At 42.0% G+C, this 14134-nt stretch overlaps 1 protein-coding gene across 2 annotated transcripts in view; it reads right to left on the bottom strand.

Annotated features, from left to right (window-relative positions):
- Nucleotides 1-375: 375 nt before the first annotated feature.
- The window catches only part of ERICH3 (glutamate rich 3), a 554163-nt gene continuing 540404 nt past the window's right edge, over nucleotides 376-14134 (bottom strand). For both annotated transcript variants that reach the window (XM_085602275.1, XM_085602276.1), the window contains exons 14-15: nucleotides 5794-8733; nucleotides 376-512 (exon numbers count right to left, since the gene is read on the bottom strand). In XM_085602275.1, the coding sequence (XP_085458401.1) occupies nucleotides 5798-8733 (2936 nt within the window). In that variant the 3' untranslated portion in view covers nucleotides 376-512; nucleotides 5794-5797. The remainder of the gene's footprint in view (nucleotides 513-5793; nucleotides 8734-14134) is intronic.

Genomic DNA, 14134 nt, shown 5'->3' with positions numbered 1-14134 from the left:
ACCAAATAATTACATTTGTACCATCTAAGTATGCGGACAAAGCAAGTTTCAGCCATTCTGCGGGCCTCAAGTAGTTTAAAATTCTGTGTGGCTTCGAAGAAGATTCAATGAATGGGGGAAAAACTAATTAAAATTCTACACAACAAATAAAAATAAACTTTCTCAAAAGTGCAGCGGCAATTCGGACTCTCATACTCTGTTTCAAGAAAAGGTTAAGTTAACCTCTTGTACATCAAAAGAGCTTAGTCAGCAGTTAGCTTTTCATAACACCGCTATTCTATTTTGTGAAATGTTAAATTAACATTTCCAAAACTGACAAACAGCATAAAAAATCGTTTTGGTTACTGACACTACTAAGAACAGAGTCATGATGTCAAACGGTGCTCTTTGTAGATCATTGAAATAATATGTCGAAATAATAGTGACATTTTAAAATAGTCATTCCGCTGGTCAGCTATGCCTTCTCGATGAACTCCATGTCTTCCAGGAAATAAGGCAATTTCCAGAGCATTCTACAAAACAAAATAAAACAGAAGGTGTGTCTTAAAAAGTGCGAAAATTAGCGTGAAGCAAACTTCATGACAGCTGCCTAGGGCGAAAAGCTAACTTAATTTGCGTGAGCACCAGTAAAGAATACGAAGATAGAGTTAACACTGAGCAAACGCAATAGACAATTGGTAAACACGTTGTTCGGTCAGTCCTACTAGTGAGAATGGTGCAAACGGTAGAAGGTATGCTTTAAATATATTAACGAAACATTTTACGCTGCAAACGTGTGCCTGTCTAACAACATAAAACTATCCTGAAGCTCTTACTTTCAGGAGCAACTGCGAATACTTAACAGTTCTAGTCAGCATAAACAACAGACACATCAAGATGCATATTAGTTTGCAACGCTACAAATCGATTTACCATATTTTTGGTGTATGCAAACATCTTGGTGAATGCATAATGGAGAATATTCTCAAATGGTTTGATGTATTAAATGTGTAAGCTTATTTTACACCAACTCATGGCTCACTAGTTATTGGATATTCATGAAGAGTACCTCATGTGTAAAGTATTCAGACGGTAGAGCGCGTATGTCTCTTTATTGTATTCGCACACATTGCTGATTCACAGCTAATGTTTTAACCTATATGTGTCCCACATAGGCGCTGCATATATATTGTGCTTGCGAAAGTTGAAGAAAATGTTGGAATTTACTTTTTATTTTCATAGTGTTAGTTTTTCCCTGAGGAGATTTTTTGATTTATTAAAAATTGCATCCCCTGCTACACTTAACCTGAAATAACTGCGCTATATGGACACCATACACCATATGGATTTCAGTGTAAGTAAGGCACCCAAATTACAGTGAGAAGCACGTTTCTAAAGTAAACCATTTGGGTTGAAGGTAGGCTGCAGCACTACATATCCCAGCTAACACTGGGGTTCTCATTCGAGTAGCCCATTGGAGGGCAGGTATTTAAATTAATTGCTGCAGCATTGCGAGACTTTGGGACTATGCCTATGATTAAGGGAATGTTTTCCTGAAACGCGTCAGGCAGCAGAAATAAAAAAAGCGTCTGCAGTGCTTGATGGATGATTCTTGTGTTAGAGTGCGCCCTCGTTTTGCTGAGCAAACCGTATCTGATGTTTTCGCGCCGGCTCCAGGGCGTGGAGGGCGCACCACCCAGCGGATTTCATGGGGCCACGGGGCGCTGAATTTTCTGCTGCTCCACTTGTGGGGACAAACAAGCCTTTGGATTACAAGCACTGATGGACACTTTTGCGGCTCATTGAAGGGCCGTTTGCAACACAATTTTTTTTCCATCCCATTTGGGTTGAAGGTAGGCTGCAGCACTACATATCCCAGCTAACACTGGGGTTCTCATTCGAGTAGCCCATTGGAGGGCAGGTATTTAAATTAATTGCTGCAGCATTGCGAGACTTTGGGACTATGCCTATGATTAAGGGAATGTTTTCCCGAAACGCGTCAGGCAGCAGAAATAAATAAAGCGTTTGCAGTGCTTGATGGATGATTCTTGTGTTAGAGTGCGCCCTCGTTTTGCTGAGCAAACCGTATCTGATGTTTTCGCGCCGGCTCCAGGGCGCGGAGGGCGCACCACCCAGCGGATTTCATGGGGCCACGGGGCGCTGAATTTTCTGCCGCTCCACTTGTGGGGACAAACAAGCCTTTGGATTACAAGCACTGATGGACACTTTTGCGGCTCATTGAAGGGCCGTTTGCAACACAATTTTTTTTCCATCCCATTTGGGTTGAAGGTAGGCTGCAGCACTACATATCCCAGCTAACACTGGGGTTCTCATTCGAGTAGCCCATTGGAGGGCAGGTATTTAAATTAATTGCTGCAGCATTGCGAGACTTTGGGACTATGCCTATGATTAAGGGAATGTTTTCCCGAAACGCGTCAGGCAGCAGAAATAAATAAAGCGTCTGCAGTGCTTGATGGATGATTCTTGTGTCAGAGTGCGCCCTCGTTTTGCTGAGCAAACCGTATCTGATGTTTTCGCGCCGGCTCCAGGGCGTGGAGGGCGCACCACCTGGCGGATTTCATGGGGCCACGGGGCGCAGAATTTTCTGCCGCTCCACTTGTGGGGACAAACAAGCCTTTGGATTTCAAGCACTGATGGACACTTTTGCGGCTCATTGAAGGGCCGTTTGCAACACAATTTTTTTTTCCATCCCATTTGGGTTGAAGGTAGGCTGCAGCACTACATATCCCAGCTAACACTGGGGTTCTCATTCGAGTAGCCTATTGGAGGGCAGGTATTTAAATTAATTGCTGCAGCATTGCGAGACTTTGGGACTATGCCTATGATTAAGGGAATGTTTTCCCGAAACGCGTCAGGCAGCAGAAATAAATAAAGCGTCTGCAGTGCTTGATGGATGATTCTTGTGTCAGAGTGCGCCCTCGTTTTGCTGAGCAAACCGTATCTGATGTTTTCGCGCCGACTCCAGGGCGTGGAGGGCGCACCACCCAGCGGATTTCATGGGGCCACGGGGCGCTGAATTTTCTGCCGCTCCACTTGTGGGGACAAACAAGCCTTTGGATTACAAGCACTGATGGACACTTTTGCGGCTCATTGAAGGGCCGTTTGCAACACAATTTTTTTTTCCATCCCATTTGGGTTGAAGGTAGGCTGCAGCACTACATATCCCAGCTAACACTGGGGTTCTCATTCGAGTAGCCCATTGGAGGGCAGGTATTTAAATTAATTGCTGCAGCATTGCGAGACTTTGGGACTATGCCTATGATTAAGGGAATGTTTTCCCGAAACGCGTCAGGCAGCAGAAATAAATAAAGCGTCTGCAGTGCTTGATGGATGATTCTTGTGTCAGAGTGCGCCCTCGTTTTGCTGAGCAAACCGTATCTGATGTTTTCGCGCCGGCTCCAGGGCGTGGAGGGCGCACCACCCAGCGGATTTCATGGGGCCACGGGGCGCTGAATTTTCTGCTGCTCCACTTGTGGGGACAAACAAGCCTTTGGATTACAAGCACTGATGGACACTTTTGCGGCTCATTGAAGGGCCGTTTGCAACACAATTTTTTTTCCATCCCATTTGGGTTGAAGGTAGGCTGCAGCACTACATATCCCAGCTAACACTGGGGTTCTCATTCGAGTAGCCCATTGGAGGGCAGGTATTTAAATTAATTGCTGCAGCATTGCGAGACTTTGGGACTATGCCTATGATTAAGGGAATGTTTTCCCGAAACGCGTCAGGCAGCAGAAATAAATAAAGCGTCTGCAGTGCTTGATGGATGATTCTTGTGTCAGAGTGCGCCCTCGTTTTGCTGAGCAAACTGTATCTGATGTTTTCGCGCCGGCTCCAGGGCGTGGAGGGCGCACCACCCAGCGGATTTCATGGGGCCACGGGGCGCTGAATTTTCTGCCGCTCCACTTGTGGGGACAAACAAGCCTTTGGATTTCAAGCACTGATGGACACTTTTGCGGCTCATTGAAGGGCCGTTTGCAACACATATTTTTTTTTCCATCCCATTTGGGTTGAAGGTAGGCTGCAGTACTACATATCCCAGCTAACACTGGGGTTCTCATTCGAGTAGCCCATTGGAGGGCAGGTATTTAAATTAATTGCTGCAGCATTGCGAGACTTTGGGACTATGCCTATGATTAAGGGAATGTTTTCCCGAAACGCGTCAGGCAGCAGAAATAAATAAAGCGTCTGCAGTGCTTGATGGATGATTCTTGTGTCAGAGTGCGCCCTCGTTTTGCTGAGCAAACCGTATCTGATGTTTTCGCACCGGCTCCAGGGCGTGGAGGGCGCACCACCCAGCGGATTTCATGGGGCCACGGGGCGCTGAATTTTCTGCCGCTCCACTTGTGGGGACAAACAAGCCTTTGGATTACAAGCACTGATGGACACTTTTGCGGCTCATTGAAGGGCCGTTTGCAACACAATTTTTTTTCCATCCCATTTGGGTTGAAGGTAGGCTGCAGCACTACATATCCCAGCTAACACTGGGGTTCTCATTCGAGTAGCCCATTGGAGGGCAGGTATTTAAATTAATTGCTGCAGCATTGCGAGACTTTGGGACTATGCCTATGATTAAGGGAATGTTTTCCCGAAACGCGTCAGGCAGCAGAAATAAATAAAGCGTCTGCAGTGCTTGATGGATGATTCTTGTGTCAGAGTGCGCCCTCGTTTTGCTGAGCAAACCGTATCTGATATATATATATATATATGTATATATACACACACACACACACACATACACAAAAAGTTAGACTTTTGTGTGTAATAACCTAAGTAGCATCCCATGTCCCTAGATAAACGTTTGGTACTCCCCTGGAAATGGTTACTTTTGTTTGCCAATATGGAAAATATATGCCAGATATACGAAAGATTTTACAGCTCGCAAAACTAGATTATTTGCAACTGCAAAATGGCCTTTTAGTGTGTCAAAAGCCAAATTGAAATTCTGTAAAAATTTTACTTAATCAAAATATGGGGTTGGAAGTGTATACTGAACCACTATTTGGAAGGGGCACATTTATAGAGTCCTTTCAAAATACAAATTCGCAATGGGATGTAGTAATGCTATGTGACCAAAATAAGATTGCAAAACATTAATGTGGTACAAACAACATAAAGGCAGTGGTAACCCATTCACAAAGAGGAAGGGGTCTCCAAGGAACCCCTTTCCCTTTGTGAGTATAGACAAAACCATTTTTACAAGTAGTCAGTGTTTCCAAAGACCACTGCCTATACTTTAAATAAATGCTTGTAAAACCGATTTTATTTTTTAAACACATGAAATAAAATGGGCTGCATTAAAAAAAAAACAATTGCTTTATTTAAAAGTAATCGCAGACATAGTGGACTGCTGACTACAGAAGGCCACCATCAATGTCCTGGCAGTGAAACATAGTGGGGAGCAGTTTGTAACCTACCATATTAATATGCATGAGATAGGTTGAATTGCAACCTACTAATACTCAATATTTTGCAATTCGACAATTTAATACTTAAGTTCCTTCCCAAAATACCCTAGTTTTGATAAAAAATGATGTTCAAATTTTGACCAGTTTTAGTCAATACAATCTTCTTAGTTCTGGTCCTATATTTGTGTAACGTGTGGTTTCTTTTCATTGCATGCATTCCTCATGCAGAATAAAAAGATGTGCATTGCGCCTTTGTCAATTGCACATACTATAAATTTGAGCAAACTACAACATTTTCATGGTAGAAAACAATTATATGTCACACCCCTGGTATATCCATATTCTGAACAACCTTCTCACATATGATGATGCCGTCTGGACTAACCTGCTTAGAGAGTTCCTGAACCTACTTCTTCACCTGGTGTGGCTTGCATATCATTAGAATGACCTTGTAATGATGACTCTTCTTCCTCCTTGATCTGAGATGTCATTTCTCCAGATTCTTTGTCTGCAGTATTGCAGGCTGTTTCTTTTGTAGTCTCTTCCCCTTGTGGACATAAATGATTCACCATAGTATCTGCTGCTTGATTTAACATTTCTTCTGTATTTACATCTAGATTATTGCAGACTGCTGTATCAGTGTTCCCTTCATTATCAAATGATAAACCTACAGATGTTCCTGCTGCTGTCTCTTCAGACATTAATTCCTTTCCATGGTCATCATGCTCTATTGTTCCTTCATCAGGTCCTTTTCCATTAGGAATATGTGTCTCCTCTACTTCCTCAGATTCTGGTTCATTTGTCTTGCCTGTTTGATCCTCACTGTTTTCCATTATTTTATTTTCAGAGCTTTCTTCTGCAATCAGCTCTGCTAACTTAACAATTTCATCCACTGCATGTCCTTGGTTTAAGGCACTCTCTTGGGATACAGACTCTACGGTGGCAACCTCTTCAATACTGATTATTTTGTCACCCTCATTTAGTACTTCTTCTGTTGTAACTTCCTCAGTAAGTGCCATCTCTTCTGAGGTTTCTGCTAGAGTCTCTTCTTTTTGTGATGCTGCCTCCCCAGATGTCAGTTCTTCTTCTACTGTTGTTTCAATTGCTTTGTCCGGCATACCATCAGTAGATATTTCCCCTATTTCAGGTGTTTCTTCCCTTGTTAAATCTTCATCATCCTTTGAATGCTCTTCTGATTCTGCTACTTCCTCTGTCAATTCTGCTTCTAGGACAACATTCACAACATCTGGTGTTAATCTCTCTACCACAGATACCTCATCCTGTTCAGCTAACTCCTGGAGGTTTACTGGACTTTCCTGGGCTTTTGTCATAGTATCTGTCTCTTTCAAGGCATCCTCCTCATTTAGTAGAATGTCTTCTTCTCCCATTACTGGTTCTACAATTGGACTATCTTCCTCGTTAATACTTGCTTCTTTGGTGGTGTTCTGCTGACCTATCCCAATGGTTTGTGTGTCTATCACTGTCTCCTCAACTTCTGGTAGAAGTTCATGGCCTACTTCGTCTGCATTTATTGCTACCTCAGGAGAGGTTCTGTCACCTGTGGATGAATATTCTGTCAGTGCCGCACTTATTTTAAACCCTTCTTCTGCTACTTCATTGGTTTCTTCTGCTGATCCACCTTCGGCAGGCTCTTGCTCTTTGTCTTCAGAGCCTATTTCTACAATTGTTTCTTGATCCTCAGATGGTTTTTCCTCCTCTTCTAGGTTTTTCATTGTTTCTGCGTCTGCTTCTACCCCTTCAGGGATGGTCTCAGTTGTTTTTTCCCCTTCATTAAGGACCTCATCTAGGGGAGGTTCCTTCTTTTCAGGTGAAATGTCTAAGCAAACCTGCTCATCATCACTCAGAAAGTCTATGGCTTGTGCTGCCCCTTCTGGCACATCTTCCCTTTCTACACCATTCTCATGTACTTGGATGTCTATCATTTCATCCTGAACATGAAGAGCTGTTTCTGTGAGTTCCTCTGCCACTGATGTTTCTTGTGCAGATTCATTCCCATCACATGCTGCTTTATCCTCTGTGTCCAGTGCTTTAGTTGTGGTTTCTTTATCACCATCTCCTTCTTCTAAAGGAGTCAAACTAGAATTATTATTCTTATCTGAAGCAATTTCTTCAGCTCCTTCTTCCTTCTGTAGTAGCTCATCACAAACAACCCCTTCTTCACTTTGCAATAATTCTGCTGTAAGTTCTTCATCCTCCTGGATCAAGTCTTCAGTCATAATATCCTTTTCAGACACTAGATCTTCTGGCACGTTCTCATCATCAGGCTCAAACATGCTGCTTGAACCCTCATTGTCTACATTTTCAAGTGTTTCCATATTGGTTAAAACTTCCTCATTGGATCCTTTTTCCGTCTCAGCCCCATTTCGATCTGGTCCTACCTCTTCAACTTCTACTTCCTTAATGTCTGTATTTTTTACAACCAGCTCATCCTCTTCACCTACTTTGTTTGAATCAATTAGCTCATTTTTATCACTTGAAATTACTGCATTCTCTAAATCCTCAAAACATTCTGATGCTATATGCTCTGTTTGTTGCAAATTGTCTACTAGCCCTTCCTCCTCGAGTGCCTCTTTCTCTAATGTATTAGGAACCTCTTTACTTAAGGATAATTCATCTTTAGTAGCCTCATTCTCTTTTGTCACTTCTGTGTTGTCCACCACTTCGAATGCCATCTGTGATACATCCTCAAGTGCATCTTTACTCTCTTCTTCCACATCTTCTTCACAAGTTATATCTTCCACTACTCCATTCCCTTCAATATCTACTTCAGTAGTTTCATTCTCAACAACAGGTTCTGCTGCCTCAAACGGATCTCTTGGAAGCAAATTGTGTGTATCCGAGCTAGGAACAGAATCTACTGTTGAATTTTCCTCTTCTATTTCATCAGCATCCTCTTTCTCGCTTTCTACATCATCAGTTGATGTCCCTCCTTCTGTTGGCGTTTCTGGCTTCATGCTCGCTTCTGTAGGTGCCATTTCTTGTTTAATGATTTGCTCCTCAATTATTTCTTTGCTACTGTCCTCCATCATCGACATTAGTTTTGATCCCTGTTTTCCCACTGGTTCTTCTGTTTCCTCTAATTCAGACGGAACCATTTCTGACATTGTCTCCATGGCAGTTGCTTCTTTTTCAGTTACAAAGTCCATAGTGTTTGATTCGTCCTTCTCTGTCATTGATGATTCTTTTATCAATAGTCGATCGATCTGAGAATCACTGTCCATTAACTGGTCTTCAGTATCAAGGGCATCTTTCAAGCAAAAATCATCTGCCACAGAGTCCTCTGCCATGTTCTGCACAGCATGCACTGTAAAAGACATGTAACAGAAGATATATTATTTTTTCACAACAAAAGTTGATTTTGTTTCAAGCATTCTCAAATGGAATAGCAATTCAATGGTCACTGTTCAAGATTAGGATATGTCACATTTATCAAATGTATTTTACTACTTATTAGTACCAAATGCATGGTAATTAGGGCTATCTCCGTTCTTGAGATTCCATGTTGAATAACCAACGACATGTGGCAACGAACAATAGAGTGGAAGAACTGCCCACTCGAAGACACTATTCATTCAATTGAGTGGCATAAGCACCTCTAACTGGATTTTTGTCAAGGGTGGTGATGAGGACACAATATCGAATAAAGGATCTTCCTACTCTATAGGTAACACATATATGCAGCATCCCTCATCTTAAAGTGCATCTCACATGCTCACATGTCTGCTTCTCATATCCTTGAGTGCCTTTCTTACTGACAACATTCCACTTCCAAATAAGCATTTGCACTTACAATAGTTCACATCTTAAAGTGCATTTTTGGTCCAAAATATCATTAATTCGAAAGAATATTTGGTTACTAAAACAATGATTGCTTATAACGCAACACATAATAAAATAACAGTCTCAAGCACATTATTAACTGTAACACACATCATCACAAAGAATATTCATACTTCAAATGTCTTGTATCCTAAACTGTATTGGTGTTTGTAAGAAAGTGATTTATTAATCGTGGTGGATTGTAGTCAATCACATGTAGTAAAGTATCTATCCTAGTAGATCCAGAAAATAATTTAAACCTGAACTCAACCCATGGCAGCTATTGCACAGGCCATACAGGCTTGACTTAATGAAAAGAAAATCAATTTATAATTACATATGTACAGTTTATAAACATAGAACAAAACTCAATAGATAAAATGACACAAAATGAAAACAAAAACAATACAGGGAATCACCGATATGAATTTTCAAAGGTTTAAGAGAAAAAGTGCCCAAATAAATTAAAGTACCAACAGAAAGACCACTTTGCATGTGACCTGGACTTAGGCATGATTTCAGGCTGACTGCAATGAAGCATGGGTTGAATATGGTGGGCAGTCCTACCAGGACGTAAGTATGATGTCGGGGTTTGCAGAGACCATGGCTAGGAGGAGGAGGACAGCCCGGAGACGCCGCGTATAAAGTTAAGTGTATTATTTTTAAATGTTATTTACCTTATTTTTTTAAATATTTATTGGAGGGGGTGGAGGCGCAAAGCGGAGTTCCACAGAGTTTTTGCCCAACTCTGGGGAACACCGAGAAGTGCAACTACACCAGCTCTGCCGGGCCTGGAGTAAACGGGATGGTTCATATTAACCAAGATTTTTGTGAGCATAACATTTCACAAATCAGTAAAATAATTAAACGCTCCCAAAAGATCAAATATGATTTAAATATTTCCAGATTATCTCCAATGTATAAAAAGTGTATAAAACATTAGATCAGCTCTAAAAATGCTCCTAAACCCTGCATCTTTAATCTAAGCACATACTGGAAGAAACAGTGTTTTATTGACATCCCTAAGTCACAAAACTCAAGCAGAATAATCTTAGACCAGTATATATGGTTGCTACCTTTTATAGCAAAATTACAATGTGATGGCCCTTTGAAGAAGAAAGAAAAAGGTCAGCCTCTCTCATTTTTCTTTCTTTGAATGGCAGTTTAGTCTATTATTGTGCAGGCATTTATCGGTGTGTATATGTTTAGACTGATTAGACTGTTTCCTGTCAATGGGGTTTTTATCAGTTATTAAAGATTTAAACCCAAAACAGGATAGCCTAGATATCTGTCACATTTGTGACAGACTAACCCATCCATCAAACTCTAAATTATACCCCTATTATCTGAAATCAAAGTCAGCATCCTCCAGCAGGACAAGGTAGCAAGCTGTATCCAGCGAAATCCCTTCGAAGTCAGGTAGGCTTTGAGCAAGGGCCCACTAAAGCTGTTGTTTTCGGCAGGAAAAGCTCTGAGCAGTAAACATCAGAATTCGTGCCCTGGCAAGTTCTCTTGTCGTCTGGATATTTTTACAACTGTCACCTGGCCAAGATTTCTACCTTTGGACTTAGTCTCTTGTTTGGAACTCTGATTCTTCTACAAGGGCAAAGCAGTAGGCTGTATTCAGGAAGGTTGAAATGAAGTTAGATAAGCTTGATGTGAGGGTCCTCTGAACTGGACTTTAAGGTAGCAAAATGCTCTGAGTGGATCCAACATTATTTTCTTGCCCAGTTGTGCAAATGGACTTGGATGAGCCGTCCCGGTCCTCTGGAAGTCCACAATTAAGCCAAGTCCATATTTTCCAGAGATTTCAAAATATGTCCCTCTGGACACCACTAAGGCTACCGGGACCTCAAGGATAGCACTTAGCAGTCATGACACTCTCTAGCGGAGGCCATCAGCAGGCTGAAGTCCTCTTCCAGTTACAATTAGTCACTGGTCATGCCAAGAAAAAAAGTCTCTTGCAGCTTTTGATGTCCGTGTATTCACACAGGAGTTCAACCGACTAACCCCTGAGGTCTACTTTTTTTGGTCCTGGGTATAAGTGGGAGGAGGCCCAACCCTTAAGGTTTTCACACAGGTCTCAAACAGCTGGTGCAATCCTTCTTCTGCAGGTCCAGAAATTGTTCTTCTGAGCAGCTGTGTGAGGTTCCAAATATGCAGGATTTATTTGCCAGTTGGTGGAACCCACTCCTGGACACTCCCCAACCAATGTGGAAAGAGTTCTTGATGACACCACTACCCACTTTTGCAGCACATCCTGTGTGTCATACAGCAAACTATTTCAGATTACCAAAGCTAAGATGTTACAGTCCTTCTGCTCCTGATGGGAGCCTGTGGGACAGTCAGGAAAAAGAGTAGTTTCCTCTTTCTCAGCATTGGCAAACTGGTTCTGAGACAGCTGACACACCCACTGGCCTAGTGCCCAGTTTGCTACAATGGGCCTAAAGGTCAAGGGATTCCGTTCCTCTGGTTTCCCCTTGAACTTGACTATCAATGGGCAGGTCTCACCCTTGTCCCTTATAAGTAAATTAAAATCCTAACAAACTTGTTTCCATGAGCTTCATGCATGGAAAAGGTAACTTTATAGTGACTTTTACTTAATATTTATCAAAGATTTCTCTTCACAGTTGAAATGTGTTTTTGATAAATAATAAAAACAGTGGTTCTGGAACCATTTTTCTACTTTCTCTAGCTTGTCCCAAACCTGAATTATTAAAATTAATATATAAATCTGCACTCCAGTTTTCCTCATAGAACAGTCAGAGCCTTCAAATATTAAAATAGATTTTGGGGGCTTGGCACTGTAGGGACATGCCAATATTACAGTTCTACGTGCCTGCTTTTAAAAACTTGGCACTCTACCTTGTGGGCTATAAGCAGGGCAACTGGAATTAAGCGATTGTGCAGCTGTGGGGATTTTTGCATAATTATAGATTTGCTGCATTTGCCATGTAATCCATTATCTGCTGCATAATCTGCAGCTTTTAACAAAACAAATTGTTTCTAGCTCAAATGGTTCAAAAGGTACTATGTAACAATAGGTAGGGGAAGACAAGGATCAATTGTGATCCAGTAGGGCATTAATTACCATTCACAAGAGAAGGGAATGGAAGGTCCGGCCACAGTCGTAGCCCCAGATATGAAAGCAACAAAAAGAGATGACTGGGCTGTTCCTTAGGAAAGGAAAGAGGAAAGGATCACTAGGAAAAAAGGGTTAGTGATCAATGGAGGACAACCCCTGGGTATCCAATTTGTTGGATATAATGGCCTCACACACCCTTGCGAGTGTCATGCTTCATCATCGGCAATGCTCCTCGTTGGGCAGGCGGTGCAATGCCCAACGGGCTCACCTCTAAGAGGGGCTCTTTATCGGAGATCTTTTATCCAACTGCCTATGGGTGAAGTGGGGGTGAGGGGCCAGGACAGAGTAGATAGTGTGGGTGAGGATAAAATGTGGCCTAAGGTACCGGAAAGCAATTTTTATTCTGGTGGTCCTCTGCCACAAGTAAAATCAAGGATAGACGGTGTTCATGGGGACTATGGTTTCCCGGAATGGACCAGGGCTAGAGTGCAAATGGTGTGGTCAACATGTTTCTCGCTTCTAGTACATTAACTGCGATTCTTCAGGACCTAGTAAAAAACTACAATCTACAAAACATGACCTAATGATTAGTATCAGTTTAAATACAGCACATAAGTTGTACTACCTGTATGACACTGCTCCTACCTAAGGGTTAGAGTTATAGGGTGTCAACAGTACCCGGCGGATCTGACATCAAGGGAGAAGCCATAAAGTTTCAGGTTTCTACTGCTCGTGTCAGGGCCAGTCAAGCCTACCCATCTCACCGGGTCTGGATAGTGCGATGACACGTGTTGCAGCGCAGTGGTAGGCCCTTTGTAAAGCTGGACTGGTCACCTCTCTGTTGCTTATTGCTATAATTGGATGATAAACTAGTTCTAATGAGGTGCAACCAATGCCCACTGAGTGTTACCAAGTTTAAAAATGGTGAAAAAATGAAGTAATATTGTTACACAATATGCTGCAATATGCAGCATAATTTGCCTTTCTTGCCGCATAATTTACTCAACCCTGCCGAACAGTTTGGCCATCTCTTGCAGCATAGATTTCATGGCCCTGGCTATAAGGCCTGTCTCAGGGTGTCTTTCAATATTTAAAACGTAGGCTTTTTCCCTGTCAAAGTGGTTATTTTGACAGGTTGGCTTGAAGGTTTAATCTGCAGCACTTAGGCTACATTGGTCGGCCTGGCGCCATGCTTTCCTTGTTACACTAGTGGATGGCACAATAATTGCTGCCATCCACAGACGATATTTAAATTGCCATACCATGGGTATAGTTTTGAACCATTTACTATGGTGTTACAGGAGAGTTAAGTAGAACAATCAGGAATTAGTAAATTTGTGCATGTTTTGGGGGTCAGAGCACATACACTGGGTACTGGACAGCAGTACCTTAGTGTGCAGAGTCTAAAAAACAGCAAAAGATTTCAGCACAAAATGTCAGTGACAATGCAAAAAAAAGGGCTTTTTCTTACACATAATTAATGTGTACTTTCTTCAACTGCTCCATCCGCTTGAGTCAGTTGTATCACAGATGACTATCGGACAGAACCCTGCATGCCCAGACTCCAGACACAGGTAATTCTTTGATGACATGTCATCACTAATGGATAGCTTCAAACAAGATCAAGCACAACAACTCAAAACCAGAGATTTTAGTGTTTGGAGCTGATGTGTCTCAGTGGATGTTATAGAAGTGATGCGCTGATAACCTAGAATCGAAACCATCTCTATACCCGGATCAAAAGGCAATTAACGCTTAGTGATTTGTCTCCTACCGTGAGTCCTCAAATAAACATCTTAAA

Source organism: Triturus cristatus, chromosome 4_2 (genome assembly GCF_964204655.1).
Source record: "Triturus cristatus chromosome 4_2, aTriCri1.1, whole genome shotgun sequence".
Classification (NCBI taxonomy): Eukaryota; Metazoa; Chordata; class Amphibia; order Caudata; family Salamandridae; genus Triturus; species Triturus cristatus.
The sequence above is the reverse complement of the archived record's forward strand: the minus strand, read 5'-3'. Positions and strand labels throughout refer to the sequence as shown.